At 42.0% G+C, this 21786-nt stretch overlaps 1 protein-coding gene across 9 annotated transcripts in view; it reads right to left on the reverse strand.

The window, feature by feature from the left end:
- Window positions 1-19737, reverse strand: part of VPS54 (VPS54 subunit of GARP complex) — a 60096-nt gene extending 40359 nt beyond the window's left edge. For 7 of the 9 annotated variants that reach the window (XR_009818131.1, XR_009818130.1, XR_009818133.1 and 4 more), the window contains exons 1-6: window positions 16529-16675; window positions 15985-16096; window positions 6423-6584; window positions 5366-5607; window positions 3847-3925; window positions 841-875 (exon numbers count right to left, since the gene is read on the reverse strand). Coding sequence is in view for 2 of the 9 variants with exons in the window: in XM_061989170.1 (XP_061845154.1) it covers window positions 841-875; window positions 3847-3925; window positions 5366-5607; window positions 6423-6558 (492 nt within the window). In the remaining 7 variants the exon portion in view is untranslated. Of the gene's footprint in view, window positions 1-840; window positions 876-3846; window positions 3926-5365; window positions 5608-6422; window positions 6585-15984; window positions 16097-16528; window positions 16676-19220; window positions 19315-19654 lie in introns of those variants that run through there. The other 2 variants (XM_061989171.1, XM_061989173.1) reach the window with 2 other exon arrangements.
- Between the last annotated feature and the right edge of the window lie 2049 nt (window positions 19738-21786).

Genomic DNA, 21786 nt, shown 5'->3' on the forward strand with positions numbered 1-21786 from the left:
TCCTTCAGCACAATGCAGCAAATCCACTGGTCACAGAAAGAGTCAGTTACATCTAACGCAAACTGCACATCTCAGGGAACTAGTCATCTAAATTCTGTCTGATAAGGAAATTTCTGCTTAACAAAACTGATGCAAACCGTGAGTTTGCAGGCAGCCAGTAGTACCCCTTCCCTATATTTTTGAAGTGTAATTTTAAAAGGTTCAACAGAGATTATAGCACCACATCACACTCAAACATTCTTGTTTCCTGGACTTTAAACATTGCAGTTGCAGCTATCCAAGTAACAGCCTACACAACTAGCACAGAGATGCTGACCCAGATGCTAACACAGACTTCTTAATGTACCTAGAAAAAAAATAGACTAAAATAGAATCTAGAGTTGTGTTTTGTCAAGATGCCACAAAAGAACTACATCATATATACAGCAAGCATGCATGGAAGAGGGCTTTGCTCAAGGATTCAAGGAGTTGAACTAATGCTAAGTTGTGCACTATGCAGTATTCAAGTTTCTATCAAATTCCTCAGTTTTCCTCTTCCTCCTAGAACACAAAGTGGCTAACTTTGCCCAGCTCTGAGGTTTTAACCATCAAAGATTAAAAAATAATGGCATTTGCATTCTACTTTGAGGAAGAGAAAAATCAAGACCATGGGAAACAATGAAAAAAGTAAAAGTAACTTGTTCTTAAGTCTTTTTAAAGCCTGAGCACTACAGATCCACCTGAGAATCAGCTCAAGTAATCAGCTTGGACAATATTTCTACAAAGAAGAGAGTACACTCAGATATTCAAGACTGAATGTGAGAAACCTGTATAAAAGCTTAGAGTGTACAGGAACCATACCTTAGGTACTTGCTCCAGATCTGTCCTGGATTTATCTAAAATGAAACAGAACACAAGTAGTTATTCATAAGCAAACAATGAACAACAATTACCTTGAACACTATTAAACCCTATGAGGGACTTTCCAAGACAACAATATCAGGTACCTCATAGGGAACAGACCGTGGCGGCAGACAAGGAACAATGATTATAAATGGAAGTGGAACGTTCTAACTGAACACAAGGAAAACTTTTTTCACCATGAGGACTATCAAGCATTAGAACTGGCTGCCCAGAGAGGCTGAGTACTCCACATCCCTTGGAGGTTTTCAAGGCATGACTGGATAAATCCCTAATAGCCTGGCCTGACCTCACAGCTGAACCAGCTTTGAGATGGCAGCCAAAGCAAAGAGCTTCTGAAGTCCCTTCCAACCTGTCATATTCTGATTCTTTGAAATATTCTGTTGTCCTTTGTAGTTTAGGTCTCAAGCTCATAGTAGTCAAAGGTGCTCACATTTGGCTGCTTCAACAGCAAAAATGTTAGTCATACAAACCAATCTACTTATCACTTCACATTCCTTAAGGAACTGTTCAATCAGCCAGCAAGGGCCACTGAAAGGTCCTTCCAACATCTCTCCAATTCTAAAAGCTCCAGATTGAAGCTGCCCATATAATCACTTCTGCACAGCACTTGGGAAGCTGGCAAAAGGCATGAATGAGGGCACAGGACAGACTCCCAAGTACACTGAGCAAGTGGCACAGGAGCAGCCTTTCTCTTTATGTAAGCTGACCTAACAATTGCAAGTGGTGAGAGAGCTGAGATCAGAAAAGAGGTGCATCATTGTATCCCAACAGAAACTGAAGAAAAAGCAAATTCAGACTTTTGAGGTTCAGCCCCCTTTTCCATCTCTATGCCTTAACTTAGTGTGCATTACAAGGAGGGGGCAGGCTGGAGGCCAAAAAACGTGAGGAATTTAAAAGCAACAAGCCCATAACTCTGCTGGACAAGCTACTAATGGTAAACACGATGTGGTCTACATGATAAGCACCACAACAGCATTATCTCCCACATTTCTCTCATCTCTTTGGTTCTTACTTCATTTGTTTCTTGCTTTATTTGTATTGAAATACAAAAGGCAACCTAGGAATCAATCTGTTGTCCTCAGTCTTTGAACAGACACACTCTTACGGAAGTGAAAGGTCAAGTCTTGTGAGCTGGAGTTAGAGGAGGACGGGCAATGCTAACAAAAGAAACTATAGAAAATAAAGAGTTTCAGTTTACCAAAGATGCTTCTACTAAGAACTGTCCGTCTACCCAAGAAGCTCCCAGTTACTTTACTGACACAGTAATTTTCTCCTCTTAAAACAAAGACTCTTTCAAAATGGATTAAGCTAATCCTGAAGAAGGAACTTCTGTTTTGCAGTGCACACCACAAACAGACTCATTCAGGAACAGCTATTCCAAAAGAACAGTAATCACAGACAAACCTTACAAAAGGGTTTCTTTTTGCATGAAAAGAAGGAAGAAAGCTCACTGAAAGAACCTGATCCAAATAAGTAAACTACTGAATGCTTCTTGCTGCATTACCTGTACACATTGATACAGACAAGCCTGAGCCAACAGTGACTGGCAAATGAACCCTTTTATGCTAACACTTTTAGAAAATAAGGACAATTAAATATTAAAAGCTTGTCCCAGGTTATGAGTGTTTATTTTCCTTTTGCTTGTCTTTTTCATTTTGCCCCTTGCCTTCCTCTGTCCACTTTCATGTTAGCTGAACTCCTGCCATTAAATTTTGAAATTCAGCCCTGTTACAGCTGCAGTCAACAAAATAAATTTGCCAGGTCAGCTTTGCTAACAGGAACCAGAGAAATGCTAAGCAGAGAACTGGTCAGAGTGGAACTTCATGAAGTTCAACACAGGAAAAGGCGAAGTCTCACACCTGGAGAAGAATAACCACAGGCACCGTTACACCCTAGGGGTCTACCACCTAGAAAGCACCTCTGCAGAGAGGGATCTAAGGTCCTATTAGATAACAAATGGACCACCAGCCAGCAGTGCACTCTTGAAGCAAGACATCCTGGGTTGCATTAAGCAGAACACTGCCATCAGGTTGAGGGAAGGTGGTCCTCCTTCTCCACTCAGCAGTGCTGAGACATCTAAAGCAGCATGCTCAATTCTGAGCTCCCCAGTACAAGACAGACCTCAAAATACTGGAGTGAGTCCAGTGAAGGGCAGGGCATTTTGCACAGGAGCAGAAACAGAGAGAAATGACACTGCTTAGCCTTGAAAACTTCATGGGGGACCTTAGCAATGTTTTTAAATATCTCATGAAGGAGTGTAAAGAAGAGAAAGCAGGCTCCTCCCAGTGGTGTCCAGTGACAGGGCAAGAGGTGATGAGCAGAAACCGATACATGAAAAACTCCACCTGAGCATAAGGAAATACTTTCACTGTGAAGGTGCTCAAGCACTGAAACAGGTTGCCCAGAGGTTGTGTAATCTCCATCTGTGAATAAATCAAAACCCAGCTGGACACTATAATCCTGTAGGTGACCCTGCTTGGTGGTTTGGACTAGACCATCCCAAGATGTCACTTCCCACCCCAGACATTCCGTGATGTCATGGCAGAGACAGGAATGGTCCAGCACTGTCATTCTTCATTGCAAAGTCAACAGTTGCTATAAATTTGATGCAACAGTTTAAAGAGATCTTAAATAAAAGGAAGAAAGCATTGCAAGGGACATAACGACCTGCCATGAATGCAAACACGCCAAGGTGAAAATTTAAGAGCGGGTATCACAAGCATTTTGACCTACATCAGCAGTGGTCATGAACAATTTTAGCCAAACATGTCTAGGCTTTCAACCAATGTTACAAAGTTTTCAGCAGCACCTATTACTGCACACAAAGCCCTTGAGAAATTAAAGGAGGTGATCATACGTTACAGGATTCCATAATGAACGCTATAACATCCTAATACAGACAGAATTTACTTTTTTATGACTAAAGGAAGGCTTTGACTATACCATGGGTGTATAATAAAGTCCTGTCGAAAGTGTCTTTAGGAGTACAAATATTCTTGCACCTTTCATGTGTTTTTTCTCTCTGTAAAAGAGAAAATATATGAAAAAGAATTATCCTCAGGTTTAGTAATTGGGTTCTTTTCCTCTGAAAGAGAATATTCAGAACACTTCCAGTGCAACATAATTGCATGACACCAAACAATTCTGACAAGTTCAAAATAGTATTTTTTTCTTCTTAAAAAAAACTCTGCCAATGTTTTTCCAGGTAAAAGGTACCAAAAATTGCAATACATTGTTTTTCACTGTATCTTTAAGTCTCAAGATAAAATGAACACAAACACTATTAGAGGTGTAATAACTTCTCCACGTTATATAACCAGAGATTAACTGTAATTACATATCCCAACATTTATTTGCTGTCTAACCCAGAAATCACATTAAGACATAACAAATGCTTTTCCATTAACTTAATTATATTGGATCAAAGTAGAAATTGTTTCCATACCTAACAAGTACCTGGCTAAAACTATGTATCTTGTTTCGTCGTGCTGAGCTTGAAATTTTATCTATAGTTGTAAACAACACCAGAAACCACAGCGGTGAGAAACTAATGTTTCTAGAGAACATTGCCATTTGCTAGATCTCTGGTTGAAGCTACATCATGGGTCAGTTCCCAAAACTTCTTTTCATTTAGCAATTACTGTACTACATGGTGATTTTAAAGTATGAGCTCTTAAACATTTTAATTGTTGAATGTGTGAACTAATGGCAATAGTTCAGTTACAAACAATTTACTTTCACATACTGAACTCTGACTTACACAAGTAACACTTCCTGCAGCCAGTTGTGTAAGAGTGAACAATAAGACAGTTAAAAACCAAGGAAGCAGAAAGCAGTAGGGGACTTCTACATGTTCTTACGGTTAAAAAAGAAACATTAAGAAGTACTACATACTTATTGACACCTGTCTTTTAAGTATGTAGAAGTCTCCTACTGGTCCTGTTGTCCTTAGACGTAGCCCAAACTTCCCTTTTACAAGACAAATCATCAAGATAATAGGCCTATTTAAAGACTAAGAATTTCACATGGAACTGTTTAAATTAAAGACTCTTAAAAAATAAAACCCTTGCAGCACATAGCCATGATTTATATTCAGACCTTTGGAACAGAAGTGCTGTGTTGCATTGCAAAGCCCTATCATTAAACAATCTTTACAGAAAAGGGATTAATAATCAGAAAGAATAAGTAGGAACTGTAAGACTTGGTGCAGAAGTCACTATCCAGAAACACAAATGAAAAAAAAAACAAAAGAAGAAATTGCTTATAAAGAACTTAGAGAACATTTCAAATACTGAAATTACAAAACAAGAAAAGCCTAATGTCAGTCAACAAGCACTGAAGAGCAAATTAATGATTGGCTAACTGTATGACAGACAAGTAGCAGGGACAATATCAAATTAGAAGAGGGACCTTAGATCTCTGTGTCCCCTAGTACTACATGCACCTAATTTTGTGCTCTTACCGGAGTGATTTCCTGTTGGTATAATGCAAAATGTTCCTTGGTGATCTGTGGGAGGTAGAATGAAGGCGTGACTTCAGAGTCCACAAAGTCCACTCCCCATGTTTTTGTAAAGAAATCAGATTCCCTTTTTGCTAACCTAGGATCATTTAGTGCTGCTGGGAGATTGACTTTGGAATGATAAATAGTCCATCTGTGCTGATCCACAACTAGAGATGGGCTGTCACATAAATTATTGGGATCGCCTGCAGCACAAAAGACAAGACAATTTGTTATGGTGAGAACCTGAAAGTTGCATTTTTACTAAAATGTGCTACTTTAGCAAACCATGTTTTCACAATTTCATAATGGATCAGAATTGTCTATGCAAAAGACACAGGATAGTCCCCTTTTGCAATATTTTAATATGTGTTTATTCTATCAGATTAACCAACTATGGTGTATTCACACTCATTAAATATATCTAGGTCAACACTAACTTTTACTGAAGAGGAAAAACTTCCAAACACACACATTTTTAATGACAGTTGAAATTTATTACCATTCTCTTTCATAGTTCTCAAGATTCCACCCCATCTATTTCTTTTCATAAACTAAGTTTTAATATACCACAGCAGCTCTAGCTGTGACCAAAACCTGGCTTTATGATGGGACTAGAGATGACAGTGCTACAGACAGGTCTTGGTCTCTTGCTTCCTACTGCAAGAGGGCTGGGGTGTTTCACAGAAGTAATGCAGCTCGACTCCAAGCATGCTGTTAGAAGCTCTGACAGAACATACCCTCTTCTTGCACGTAGTATGGATCCCAGCTATATTGTGGAATCACACAGCTCAGATCCTATTTACAACATGGAGATCTAAAACTGAGGTGCAAATGGTAAAGCTCTCCCACTGCTCCAAAGGGACATTGGGTGTTATAAAGCACAATTACAGCATACTTGGAAATTGAAGACTTATAGTTTAGTACATCACACCCAGTATAAGAGAAAATTTGACTGAACAACTGTAAAAGGGTTAGCAAATTGAACTGCATTTTCGCTTTCCTTGCACACCAACATTACCTGTAGGTTCCTTGGGACACACATCAGGCAGTGACTGCACAGGTCGAAATCGTTTCGTGGCATCCATTTCTTTTTTAAAGAAAGCATCACTGCTGTTTGACTGAGGCACTGGTGAAGAACTGTGGCTTGATGCCATTGCATAAAACCACCACTTGATAAAAGCTAAACAAGAAACAATAAAGACTGGCTTTAATAATGTTCTGGTTACAGACGGCATCAAAACAAGGTCACTCCATCAGCTACATAGCATTTTTTTTTACTGCAACACTTTAACTGACACATTTCCACAGCAACAGGACAAAGTTTAGTTTAAACACAAAAATACAAGGCAGAATGTAACTTAATAGTCTGTTTCCTCCCACATCTCTAGGTTGGAGGATAGCTTGTTCCTGCACACAGCACCAATATAACTGTATGTTTGGGTTTGATGTCTTTCAGACACTTCTTTTCTATTGTTGTAACTACTGGTGGCACAGTGCACACATTCACAGTAGAACTTCCTCATGGATATCAGGAAGCTTGGGGTAGACAAATGTTGAGCCTTACACCTCCTCTGCACTCCTACCTACTATCCTCAGTGACTGCAGGGAGCAGATGATCACCTTTTGCATCGGGTCTCCACAGTGCTCTTAGTACTGCCCTGAGGCCTGTACTCCACAAACACCACAGCCCACGTAGAGGAAGGAAAAAGAAACTATCTCAATGTTCAAAGAACTGCAGGCAGAAAGATAAACCTCAGAAAACCTATCCTGTCTGTGTGAAGGGCTCAGGTCAAGATTGAAAGTCTGAAAATTGCTGCATAACTGAATTGACTTTTATTTCAGACAAATCAGAACCTGAAGAATACGAGCACACTTGAAAAGCTTGAGCACATGGTATGTACAGGACATAGACATCTTTTATCACTTCAAGCAGGAACATTGACAATTTGACTTTCCATGGCTGCTTGGTAGATCAACTGCAGTTGGCTTCAAGCATAAAGAGCATTTGTAGAGAAAGACAATTAAAACAAAGATCAAAAAGCTCTGGAGTAAAGTCCCACTAATTTTCAGTTGAATTTTAAGCTAGCAATTTGAAAATAAAGAGGCTTAAAAATTTTACACCACTGTTGAACAACATAATTACTATTTTCCATCTGTAAACAAAGCTGCACTTCCATCAAAGTATCACTTGAGTCAGTAGCAAACTGCAGAACTACTAAGAGTTTTGAGAGTTTATTAAAACATAGCCATAACGTACAGCTCAAAGAGCACCCATTCAAAGGGACTGATCTGAATCTCCACCTTTAAGGAGAAATAAACACATCTAGCAAGATCTTAGCATTTAACTACCAACCCTTAAGGGACACCTAAATTACTTACTATCCCATGAGGGAGCACAAAAAGATAAAAGGTCTGTTTTATCTTCAGTTGCTGAAGCAGGTACCATGGGACGACTGTACGTCACCCTGTCAACTTCTAACAACATCTCATTCGGAAAAGAAAAAATAAAGTTCTCCTTTCTAAAGGAGGCTGGAAGTGTCCTACAAAACAATTCTGAAGATGAGTTAGGATACATACAGCTGTAACAGAGCATCCCAACGAACAGGCCCATAATGACCGACAAACACATATTCTGTGACTTTTAAAAGGGGTGAAAACAGACTGGCAGGACCCTTTTCTAAGGGCACAAGGACTGAAAATCTGTCTCCAGGGTTTTCTTGGGAGAGAATTCCCTTCCTTTTTATCCTAGAAACTATACTAGTTGAGATGGAGCATTAATGGAAATCTGGAAGTAGTCATAAAGGAAGAAAACCCTTTCCAGACTTTCTTTAAATGTTGTAAAGTATCGGTCTTTCTCGCCAAAAAGCCCCAAAGAAGCCTTTTCCCCTCCTATTTCTGTTGTACATTCATTTTTTATGTTCTACCCTTGACCTTTCTTCATGAAGGCTCTTCCCTAATGTTTTAGGGTGTTTTTGTGAAAAATCTAGTTGATAATAATGACAAAACACCATCATTTTAACATTCTTAAAAAAACACAGTGCCAAGTTATAATGATCAAGGCTCCTAAAGACACGCAGTAAACTTAGCTGCACTTAGAAATGCTTCAGTGTTCTGTATTTGCAGTTTTTCTCCTGAAAAAGCCTCTATAATGAGATACAGTCTGCTCTAGCCAGATGCATAAGCAACTAAGACAATTTGTAGCAAGCACTGAAATCTTGTGCTCCTGCTAGCAAGTCTTTCATTAAGCTTCTCTCCCCATAACGAGGTATTGCCTAAAAGTGTATTATAAGATATGAATTCTCTCAACTACATAAATCTCAGTGGAGAAAATGCTAACTGCATTAGGCCAGATTTAAAACAAATTTAAAAGACAAATGAACACTGAAGACTAGCCCCTCAGCTTTTCAAAACCAAGCTATATCTACACTTGCACAGGTATTTTTATTACTTATCACCATAAAAATCTTCATATTGCCTTTGTGCGCTGACAAACCTTTAAACAGAATGAAGAGAGTACAATAAAATATCAGTGCAAGCAGTAACCTTCATACTGTTGAGTGGATTTCAACAAGATAGAAGGATTCACAGGCAGAGGCCTTCTTAAGTGGCATGTAATATGATGCTGTACTAAATTATTCATAGTTAACAGCTATTCCAGTAGTCTCATAAGTCTGGACCTTAGGGATAATTAACCTCAATGAACAGCCACATTTGCACAGGAAGAAACCCATCTGTACTGCCCAAAACCAGGCATTCCTCAAACTGCAATCCTTAAATTAGACAAGTCAGCATCACTTGACTAACAGGACAATATTACCTGAATTAAATTTCAGTTACAAAGGAATATGTGACAAGTCTACATCAAGACAGAAACACTCAATCCCTACCATGTATGTCAACCTTGTACACAACTGAAAATTAGTTTCATTTGTGCACCAATAGAACAGCCATTCCTCACGCTACCACTACTAAACATTTTCTGGACAAATGAACGTACAACCAGATTTCCAAAGCAGCACTTTAAAATATGCAACAATATATATATATTTTCTGACTTAAACATGACCAAAAAACCCAAAGCTCAACGTTAATATAGAATAAAACTGCTATAGAGTACTTTAACTCATTCAACTTTAAATGCAAGTGAAACACTGGTAAATATAGTTGACTGCACAAGCTATGCAGAGGGAATTATGAAATGGTGATTCCCCTGAGCCTCCTACTTATAAAAGCATATGTGCAGCAATAAGAATATGAACTGTGTAATTTAATGACACCAATATTTAAATGATATGCAATTAAAACTGGGTTAGATTAACCCTGTCCTCGCCAGTAATCACCATCATTTACTCACATTTTGTCTAGCAATGTGTATTAAACTAACACAAATAAAAACCATGAGGGTTAGACCCAGGAGTAATGAGGGAAATACTTACAGGACTATGGATATATTTGCAATATGCCTTCCAAATATTAAATCTGTTTTGTACACACTGTACTTATTTCCTTAGTTTAAAAAATGACATTACATTGCTATGACTTAAGAAGCAGCCACTGCAACGATGAAAATAGCTTCAATGATTTGAATTTAAACTTGATGTATTCTTGCAGTCCCAACACATGAAGATTAGTATTTCATTTTCAACAGTCTTACAGATTCTTCTATTAAAAAAAAATCACCTTGGGCAGTAACACTCTCAGTAAATATGACACAGTTGTACAACGTACAGCACAGAACAACATGACTGCGATGACAAATGTAACAACCACTTGCTTCGACACTGTACAGTCAGCAAAGTAGAAGATCTCTGCAGTCAGTAATGTATTAATCACATGAATATTAAGAAGTTATTTCTGTTGTGACTACACTCTGACTCTTGAGCTTCACACCCAAGGTTTCAGCAGTGACAAGAGCAACACAACAAAAAACAAAGTGCATTACTCAGAAGTAATTGCATGGGATGGTTGTAACTACTGATTCCGTGCTTGTTTTTCTAAGTATTAAGACTTACACAAAGTTCTGCAGAAACTGCCTTTCCACATTCTGAGTCTTATTTACCTGCTCTGTTTTTCAGATGGCCAATCTTTGCTACCAAAACATCCAGCTTAACCTCTATACAGACACAATACTACAGAAGGTGCAAACTAAACCTAACCTATTCATGGATATTACCTTAGTATTTCCACTTTTTGGGGCAGTTTTCCATCAGCATTCTCAACCAATTTTCTATTTCCTACTAAGGTAATAGATTTACACACGTTAATAATTTTTAGTAGGAGTTTTCATGTATGCACACTTTGGTTTGTAAAGCTGGAATTTACATTAAGAATACAGATAAGAATGTATGAAACCAGCACAATCTCTGTAAGGTGTCTGAAGTCCCAATTTATGCACTAGAGAAACTCTTATTCCCCTTTTCTTGGAGCTTTCTCTCCGAAATGAAAACAAATCTACAACTTACTAGAAATGCTTTTGACTTAAATTGGCAGTTTTGGTAAGCTGGTTGGTACTACGAAGGGCACTCAGGAACATGGAGCTTATTAGCTCCAGCCCTTCATACAATTGATAGAATCTGTTCTCAAAACTCAATTTTGGCTTTAAAAAATAGTGGCATCTGAGAAAACACACTACACACCCAGGGGAAAGAGCCATGGGATGTCATTTATCACACAACACTGAACAAGTTCTCCTTCTAGCATTCCACACTGTACACCATGAGCCACATTTGGACACCACCAGGCACTTTTCAAGAATCTAAAAGGTAAGACAAGGAGAAGTTTTTATTTGAATGGGAATGGCATACTAAAGTCCCTACTGCTTTTCATGGCTTTGTCTGGAAACAGCAGAGCGAAATAAAAACATTTTAAAGTATTGTTCTGGTTACACACATCCTTTGGAAGAGAAAACCATCAGAAGCCTCCCATAAGCCACAATAGAGCAAAATATTTAACCCTTTCTAGAAGCAGCTAAAAATACCAAGGATAATACTTGCTATGGATAAGGATATCTGAAGCATAACTAAAAAAGAAAAAAGCACAAGAGATTCCTTCCAGGACCTCAACAGTCAACAACGTCTGTTATTGGTCTAATATATTTACTCTGTCCTCAAAACTTTAGGTCTCCCGCTCCATTATTTTACAGCAATTTGTGCTGAATCAGCAGGATTTAGCCCTGTAACAAGTAAACCATGGTATGAACAAAGTACACACCACCTCTGTAAGATAACATGAGCCTGTCTGGACTAATGCACACTTTTACTTTCTTTCAGCCTCAGGGTGAAATTTCCATGCTTGACCCTGTGCCTCAGAATAGACATTCCTCCTTCAGCCGGGGAGAGAAAGAGCTTAGGTTTCAGCAGAAATGTTTAAGCAGTTTCAGAGGAGGTGGTTAAGGCTGTGGAAGCTGCTCTGCTAACCCAAGCTCTTTCTGAACACCTATTTCTACCCCAGAGTTTTTAGAGCAGGAAGTGGGTGACTATCAGAGGAAGGATGAGGCTAGAGTCAGGAGAGCTGTGACTTTGTCCAAATGGAGAGCCATCTACATTTGGGTGCACATTCCAATATCAGGCCTCCTTACACAACCTGGAGACCAGCTGTGTCAGCCCAGCCTTTCTGAAAGCCTAATAAATATACATGTATTTCTATTAATAAATGCACATGGATTTTAGTGCATTCTGCACATCTTTCAATAGTATCTCAAATCGCATGTTCCCACAGTGAGGACCTATCTTCTCTGCAAGTCAGCATGAGTGATCATCATTCATATTAGCCTTGCTGGGATGAAAGCAACCTGACAAGGGAGCTATGTATGAGCTGCTGCATTTCTCATCAGCCCTGCTTAGCCACGTGTGCTGTTATGATCCAGCATATTCTGCAACTCCTTGGACGAGCCAGCCTATGAGTGACCCTTTCTCAGCAAACTGCATGATGGGGACTGAGGAAAAGGAAGAGCACCTGAATATCTCAAAGGGTAATACCATCACCCTCCTCTTAGATTTTCTTTTGTAATGCCATCTCAAAATACTCTCCTGAAATAGGGAGAAGGACAAGAAATAAAAGTAATTTGAGTACAAAAAAACAAGAGGAGAGTTTGCATCCTCACTGGGAAACATCAGATAGACCACAAGGCCAGAATGAAATATCATTTGACTTTCATATCATTATATTTTGTACCAGTTTCTTTTGCCCTCCCCAGCTGAAGTCACCTGAGAACAGAAGATTTAAACAAAAATGCTTTAGTTGAGCTTCATTTCTCTGAATAAAAAAGAGCTCTGAAGAGTTACCCCCAAAAGTCCCATCACTGAATAACATATTGTTATTTGAATGATGTACAAGTTATTTAGAATAATATACAAGAGTAAACATTTTGTCAAAAATCAGAAAGCAATTTCTCTCCCTACAGACAAACCAATTAAACGTAACATTTTACTTTTATTCAGGTACTGAATAAAACAATCAAATGAAACATCTGTGATATACCTAATGTACCAAATGCACTTCTTCTCATCTGGAAATCTAACTTCCTAATGCTAAACACTAATTTGAAATCAGAAGGCAGCTTCTGAGCTGGAGGAAAAGACCTTCCTACAGCTATTCAAGTCATTATGCGTCAAGTTCTTTCATACCACGGGTGGTAGAATCTTTCAGAAACAATTAAAGCAGTAAAAACATATGTTAGAAGAGAAAAGGCCTTGTAGTTAGCTGCCCACACTATTAAACAAGTTGAATGTCTTTGCATTCTTTTTTTTTCAGGTGTCAGCATTACAGTGAGCATTATCTCCTTGGAAAGCAGTGTAAATATACTTATGTACTTATTTACTCTACAGTGTAAATATCCTATAGCTCCACAGAGGTACATGCAGCCCAACAAAGATCAAGAAGCCCCAGCAGGCATTCCAGCTAGAAATCTGTCAAAGGCAGAGACTACAGAGTGGTGACATTTTCAGGCAAGGCAGAAGAACTACACCAGCCAGAGTGAAAACTGTAATGCACAGGTCCTGACTTCATGAAAGGAGTTTGACAGAAGCTCACGGCAACTTACATCAATGGTAAGTTTCACTGTGCATAGCTCTCCACTTGCAATCTTCAGCAGACAGAGCACCACCTTGTTCATCTGAAACTAATTTTCTAAAAATGTGGTTTTTCATGAGAATCACATCTTTCCAAAGCCTTACCAAAGCCCTGAACAATTGCAAGCAGCTATGAAAGAGCCAAATAAAAGTATTTCATAGTTTTGACGTTATGCAAAAAGCTGAAACCAGGGATGATCCAAAAGCAGGCAAAGCATACCTCACAGCAGGTCTTTTCAAGCAGACTTGCCATAGGATGTCAGTCCACTAGTGGGAGGCAATAAGCCCTCTCTAAGACAAGTACTCAGCAAACAAGACCGTGGAAACTTGGCCTTGGTGAACAACGGAGTGCCACTCATGTTTGTTGCTACTCTTTCGGTGTTAACACCTGCACCACAGAATATCAAATGAAACTGATCACCTCTTATCACATCATTTCCTTTTCACCCCTCAAACAGCTTCCACTTACAAGAAGAATAAATATTTCCGTAAGTGTAAAAAGCAGTATAGTCATGCTACCTTTCAAATGCCAAAAAATAAAAGGAAGGTCTTACACTGCTGCTTATGGTAAACACATAAAACTGAAGGGAACTCTCCACCCTGGTACAAAGCACCAGATACACTACTCCAAGTCAATAACCCATCTGAAACACACATAGTCCCACACACAAAGTGGCTTTTTTTGTTGTTTTAAGAAGCAGATTAATAGCTGAAATATCCTAGCTTTTCCTCTCTACAAAGAGAAGTATTTCATAATGTCTAATCAGTAAATGGATCCACCGTTTTTGACTACAGGGGAAACACATGAGGAGTGCTTTACTTTTTGAAAAGAATACTCAGATGTCTTTTTAAAACCTAACACCAAAGTGAACTGGGTGCAAAAAGTTAAAAATATAGGGAAGACAAATCTTAGACATGCTAGGGAATAGTTCTTTGGACTTAACCATGAGGCCCCAGATATATTCACGTAAAACATCCACCATGCTCACGTTTTCTCTTTATGCCACATTCATAAAATAAGACAGGGCGTAAATAAACAAAGTATGAGAAAAACAAACACACAAAAATCCCAAATAGAAACTGAATGAAAACTAAGCCTCTCAACTAGATGGACAATAAGATCTTCGTGGCCCTTCACTCTTCTTCTTGAGCAACTTGCAGCTCCTCATTTCTCCAGAAGTCTAAAGGAGGAAAGCAGAAGTAGTTTCTACACACAGTTGCTTCACCAAAAGAAGAAACGATACCTACATGATTCCATTTCCCAACTTCTTCCCACCCAAACTGCCAAAGAGCAAGTCTGCAGTCTGCTTTCTCCACTCTCTCCAGTGGCTCCTGGCACTTCAGGCAACAACATTCCTGTTCAACCTTGGGAATGTACATCCCCTTCTCCTCCCATGAAGTCTGTGCTGCTGACAGGAAGGCACACGTGTGCCAGACTATTACTACAGAGAAAGAGAGAACTGGAAATACATGGACACTCAGAACAGATCCTATTACTAGCAAATGGGACAGAAGAATTAGAGTTGCTTCTCAAGCATGCAGGCTTCAGAGTTCACTGCTGAGGCTGCCCACACGACACACAGAAGTTTTTGCTTAGGCAGCTATAGGTCTGTCAATTAGTTAATTTTAGGCATTGTTTTCCTATCCAACAGAAGCAACATCCTATGTCCAGAGGGTTTCAAGGGAACTACAGCTTTTATCTGCATGACAGTTTGGGAAAAAGTCACACTGGCTCTAAGGCTAAAGCAGTAATTACCGCTGCTGCTCCAACAACTAAGGTACTGCAGTCAGGTCTTTTAGTAAAAGCATTTTTTCACAGAGCTGCAAAGCAGGGCCATAGCTGCACAGAAGTTCATAGGATTTCTTCTCATTCAGGACTTCATCAGGCAAGGTATAGGTAAGAGTGCAAAATCGGTACACCACCTGCACTTTAAAACTCTCTCAAAAAAAGAGATATGCATGCAAATCTGTAGTCAAATATTTTTATGTACTTTCAAACAGGTATTTTACACATTTGGGATTGCTCATCCAGCAACAGAAATCCTAAGTATGTAGAGAACATAACGAAAATAGAGAAGGAAACAAGAAACGATAACATATGAAGGGCAAAATTGTACCGTCAAAGAGAGAAAAAGCTATTTTTTAGCAGGGAATGTAAGGAGTTGATATTTTACAATCATATGAGTATTTCTGTCAACAAGACATACAGTGTTTGAAAAAAATCACAGTAAGGAAAAGTAAGAAACAATATCTACCTAAACAAGTCATTTTAGGATCACCTATAAACCCAGGAACCACAGTAACCCTAAATGCTTTTTGGAACCAACAAATCCTTTAGCGTTCCACATTCCAGTCCATCCTGGTTGCCACTAACACAGGTGTCACGTCCCAGTATTATGGAGAAAAATCCCAAATGCTTGCCCCAAATGATGCTTGCTCACACCAGTATCACCTGGTTATAAAAACTGTGTTTGATGAGCACAGAAGTTCCCTATGAGAAGCTAGACTCACCTCAGCGAGAACACGCCGGGAGTATCTCAAGGAGGCCGTCGTCATATCTCTCCCTGTCGCATCATACGGAGAACTGCCCGGTCTCAGAGCTGGGGGACAGCGTGTCCGTGACCTGCGGCAAAGAGCCCACATGAGAGGGCCACACTCAGGGTGGCCTAGGAAAGCCTGGCTCAACGCTGGCACCTCCACACACGCTCAACGCCTCCCTGCCAGGCACAGGCACCGATTTCAGATACCACCCGTTTCCCACTGGGGAGTTACCATGGAAATACAAAACGTAAATTTGCCGAGAAGGGGGAAAACCGGCCGACATCCCCCGCGCCTCGAAGTTGGCGCCCCTTCCTTCCCTCACGCCCTCCGCTCCTCCACACGGCCCAGGCCGCCCTCCTCCACTCCCGCCCCGCGAAGGGCCCCCGGGCCTCAAAGACAAAGAGCACGCAAGAAAATCCAACTTTCCAGGCCAGCTCTCCGGGAGAGCCTCCCGGGCCGCGGGGGAGCACCTGCGGCCTAGCGGCGGGCGGCTGAGGAGCTCCGCGCTACCTACCTGCGGTGCCGGGCGGGCGGCCGGCCTGGCGCGGCGCCTCCGCGGCGACACGTCGCTGCCTCCCGCGCAGGGCAGGGCAGGACACGGCGCAGCTGGGCGGCGCGGAGCAGCGTAGGAAGCTGCCCGGGCGGCGGTAGCCGCGGCGGCAGGAGTGGCCGAGGCACCGCCTCCCCCCGCCGCCCGGGGGAGGAGCCGCCGCCGCGGCCGGCGGAAGGGGCTGCCCCTGCCCAGCCGCCCTGCAGCCTGCGGTTCCGGCCCCTGGGGAGCGGCGCCGGCTCTTGGCGCGGAGCCCGCCCTCAGAGGACGGCTGCAGCGGTGAGGTGGGACTGTCCCGGCCGGGGGTGCCTCGCCACCCATCTGCGGGGCTTCTAGCCGGCCAAGGAGGCGAGAGGCTCGGCAGTGCCCGAGGGCCGAGCCGCTGCCGTTTGAGAGGCCCCACAAGTACCCCACAGCTACGGCACTGCTGGTTATGAGGCCCCATACAGACAAGGTGCTGCCCTTTGAGAGTCTCCACAGCTACAGCACTACCATTCTGGGGGATGAGAAGCACTACAAGTGCCCTCTCACTGAGGTGCCATCATTTGGGAGTCACCACCACTTGAGAAACCCCACAACTGCCCCCCTATTACACCACCATCCCAAGATGGAAGAAGCCCCACCTGTGCCCCGTGGCTGAAATGCCACCATTTGACAAGCCCCATGGACAAGGTGCTGCTATTTGACAGTCCTCACAAGCACCTCCCAGCTACAGCACAGCCCTGCTGGTGTGTAAGAAGCTGCATGAGTGTCCCCCGGCTGAGGTGCTGCCCTTTGACAGGCCTCACGGATGAGGTGTTGCCTTTTGAGGGCAAGGGTCTGCACAAGCACACCAAAACTACAGTACCACCATCCTGGCACAGGAGAGGCACCATGAGTAACTCACAGCCAGGGTGCTGCCATTTGAGAGGCCCCACAATTGTCTCAACACTGAGGTGCCACCCTTTGAGAAATCGCACAAGTACCTCACTGCTACACCACCCTTCCAGGCTGTGAGAAGCCTCATGAGTGCCCTGTGGCTGAGGCGCTGCCCTTCAACAGGCCCCCTGGACAAGATGGTACCATTAGAGAGTCCTCACAAGCACCTCACAGCTATAGCACTGCCAGCCTGGCATGTGAGAGTCCACATGAGTGACTCACAGCTGAGATGTTGCCATTCAAGGGTCTGCACAAGCACCTCACAGCTACAAGTGTGAGGGGCCACAGGAGTGCTCCACAGCCAAAGAAGGTGAGAGGCCCAGAAGGGCCTCATAGCTGAGCTTCAAGGCATCAGCCACCTCATGAATGCCTTAAGGCCAAGGCACCACCATCCCAGGCTGTCAAAGTCCTCATGAATGTCCCACAGCTGAAGCACCACCGTCCTAGGGTACAAGGGGCCCTAGAAACACCCTCTGGCAGAGCCTGTGCTGAGGGGTCTCCTTGGCACCATGGAGGCCTCTCAGCTTCCCTTTGAGCAGGTGGTGAGCAGGGAAGGGAAGCTGCAACGGCCAGACTCTGACCCATGCTCCGGCATGAGTTTTGGACATGGCCGTCACGTTGCACAGAGGTGGAGTAATCATGCCCACAGTAACACTTTAAGCAGGCATTATACCCAGTAATTCCTCGGCTGGTAACTTCTTATTCAGATGTATATTTTAGGCTATAATTCTTTATCAGGCCACAAAATATGCTGAAGTACAGACACATTAGGTCCCAATCAAGCAATAGCAGCTTCATGCCTGACTGTAACTTAAACACACTTAAATTCTCCACCATAGTCCTGTGGTAGTCACCAAAATGTATCATAACACTGGGAGATTGAGATAACTTAATAATAGCACTTCCATTTGTGTTCATGAGCAGAGCACATGGCTATGGGCTGCATAAATGCACGTATGTTGAAATCCATGGGTTCACACCCTGGCTTACAGCTCACTTGTTTCTTTGCCTGCCCTTGCGCTGACACCAGACAGTTCACGCAAGCTGGAGTGAAGATGGTTTTTTGTCAACGTTGACAGACATTTGTTGGCTACTATTTGTTTTGCAGACTCAGGACCGATAAATCTCAGACATCCAGATCAGGTGTTTGGGAGTCACAAGGGCTTTTCAGGAGCTTCCTTGAGAGATATGTCTGACCTGACCAGTGTTCACCCTTTGTCTGGGACCTTCCTTTGTCAGGCAGTAGGCTCCCATCTTCAGCTTTTCTCTTGTCATTAACATGCTAATGGCAACAGAAAGCTGCTAACACCAGTAATGACCCTGTGCTAGTCATGGGTGCAGCAGTCTGGGCTTTTTTGCTAGAGAAGGAATGAGTTGTAGATGCAGAAGAGAAAAATACATATATACACACATAAGATAAACAAATAGCAGGAAGAAAATGCCAGAGAATTGTGGAGAGGCTCTGTTACCCACACAACCCTGCATTAAGCACATTATTTGCTTTGTTCCAGACACTGTCTCAGAGAGGCTGCATATTGTGGTTGCAGTATCCTATTATTTTATTCCTCTCTCTAGACTTGGTTTGCAACACGGCCTGTAAAAAGCCTGCATCAGGCTAAAGATATGCATTAGCATCACTGCCACAAGGCTATGAAAGGTTTATCCCAAAGACTAACCATATTTGGAATATTTAAAGCACAGACCCCCCAACAAGCAAGTTCTCTACTGGGTTCCTTACTGTTGTCTCAGTTGAGCATCCTCAGCCATTCCTGCCTTGCTGCTCCATCATTGCTGCCATCTGACTGAGGGTGTCCTCGTGGCTCCTGCAAATACTCACAAGTGAGATGGAAAGTTTGAGTTAAGTTCATTGTTTTATTTCAGTAATCTGGCTTTCTGGGAGGGGACCTACGAGTATCTACATAACCACTTTCCACTGGCAAAGAGACAGATGGGAAGGGAGGGGAAAGGCAAAAAGGAAGGGAATCCCTAGCTGTGTGTAGTTATCAACAACAGATGCTGTTTTTGAAGGGACAACCCTTCCCACAGCCTCTGTGGTAAACCAAGTTTCCCCTCCCCAGCCCTAGGGGCCAGTCTGAGGTTGAAGGTGAGCACTGCAATGTGGATATCATTTTATGTGCCTCCCTTGGATGAATCACATGCTGATACACTCACTGCTGCAATGTGTCCAGTCCTGGTCTCCAAACTGAGCCGGAGTGACCTCAGTGCTCAGCTGGTGGGGTTCTGATCTTGAAGCATCTTGACCCAAGTCAGTGAGACATCCTGCCAGGTTAATTTCAGTTGATTGCTCAGAGCAGCTTCAAAAAGAAACTTTGCATCACTCAATCAATCAATTTAGCATTAAATTACCTCTATGTAGAGTTGAACTTACCCCTCCATTGACATTTGCCCAGGAAGTACTGGCCTGGCTTAGAACCTCAGGTCTGTGTTTCTGTTTTCACCAGAGAGACATTCAAACCCACAATGAGTAATTGTGCCAGAGACACAGAGGAAAGCCAAACCCTTAAAGTGACCTTTTAGCCATACACCTTCCCATGACCTTTAATATTTTTCAGTTGCAATGAAAAGAGTCTTGTTATCTTCTCACAATTTTTTTCTTTTGTTATTTTCTACCTTAGTTGCTTCATTTTCTACCATGTGCTTCAGTGATGTTCTCTCCGAGTGAAACGTTGCTACTGTTCTGATGCATTTTGTATTAACAGCAAAGCCTTCTGTTTCCCTTGGGAAGAATAAACCAGTGCTGTGTAATATTTGTGGACCAGAGGAAAAGGTGACAGGCACATATTTACCTCCTGCTGCTTGCTTTTCTGACTCTCATCTTTTGGTTAAACACAGCAGGTGGCAGAAACAATGCCAGTCCAGCCTGAGATATCTCCTCCCTCCAGGTCTGTAGGACACTCAGAAGGTGATTTCTGGTGACTTTGAGAAGAAAGATTGGTTTAAACCATAACAGACTTCCCCAGGGCATGCAGCATGGCTGGTCTTGTGAACTTTTGTGTTTACAGCCTGAATGTGCTGACAGTTCTCTGCAGATAAGAACAGCCACTGCTTTACCAGGAAATTGAGTCAGCTAACCATAGTTCACTTGGTGTGTTGTCTATCTACCTCTTGGAGTACAACTTATGCCTGTAAAACATGCAATTATGAGAAGTCTTCTGATTGTAGCATTTTGGTTATCTCTGCTTCCTACTGATTGCCAAGGGCCACGTTGGCTTTGCAGGAGAGTGTGACTCAGTGCTGCCAGTGTGTTACAGTGCCCCTGTGATATAAAATGACAAACATCCTTATTCCTGTGCACGTGTCCTACAAAGGCTCTCCCAGGTAAACAAATCCAATCCCCAGCACTTGTAGCCAGAGATTTTTTTCTGCCACTACTTTTTCAGATACATGAGTCAAATTGGCTTTCTTGGAAAAACAGCAGCAATACAATAGGGGTTTTTTTTTCCTACACTCACTCTCAGGAGTCTTCTGCAGAGTCTTCCTGGTAAAGAAACAGGGGAAACAGTGGGTTTTGTGCTGTTGAAAATAAACAGTAAAAAGAACAAAGCAGCTCAACATTTTCCCAGATATGAGAGAGGGCAAGAGACAATGAAGAGTGAGGAAATGAGTATTACTGCTCAGTGGCAGAAGGAGTAGCCAACTATTGTAAAAGCTGTGTTATCTCTCACAATATCTAGGCTCCATTCTTAGGATGCTATAGTGTTTTAGAAGGTCCTTGCTTGCAGGGTCCTGGTACTGCTATACCTTCCAGAAACTTTCATAGAAAAACCTTTGCTCAACTTGTGCTGCAAGTAAAAAGAATGAACAAGGTATTGGGATCCATTAGGAATATGAGGGAACATAATAATGGAATGTAATTAGATGGGCAGGTCCCTCAGGAACCCTGAGTGTGGTGGTTAATCATGTCTCTAACAGAATAGCATTCAACAGTGATAGCAACAAGCAAACATCAAGGAAAAGCTTTCTTTGAAGGAAATAAGGGACACAAAATAAATATGTGAAATAATGAACACTGCAGAGAAAGCCAATGGAGAGTTTCTGCTCCTATTGTCTTCAGTATTGTGAAGGGATATTAAGACTGGATTTCCCATGCCTTGTGTAAGTAGAGCGTGATACTCAATGCCACAAGAAATCTTTCAAGACAGGAGCTTAGATGCACAAGGCAGTGGCAGTTTTATAGGGCAACAGTAGTGGCTTTCCAACTTAACACATGACAATTTGGAAGATTATTTTTACCACATCAACCAAATGCTAACTATTAGAACAGCATCAGACCCATGCAGAGA

This window comes from Colius striatus, chromosome 2 (assembly GCF_028858725.1).
Source record: "Colius striatus isolate bColStr4 chromosome 2, bColStr4.1.hap1, whole genome shotgun sequence".
Taxonomy (NCBI): domain Eukaryota; kingdom Metazoa; phylum Chordata; class Aves; order Coliiformes; family Coliidae; genus Colius; species Colius striatus.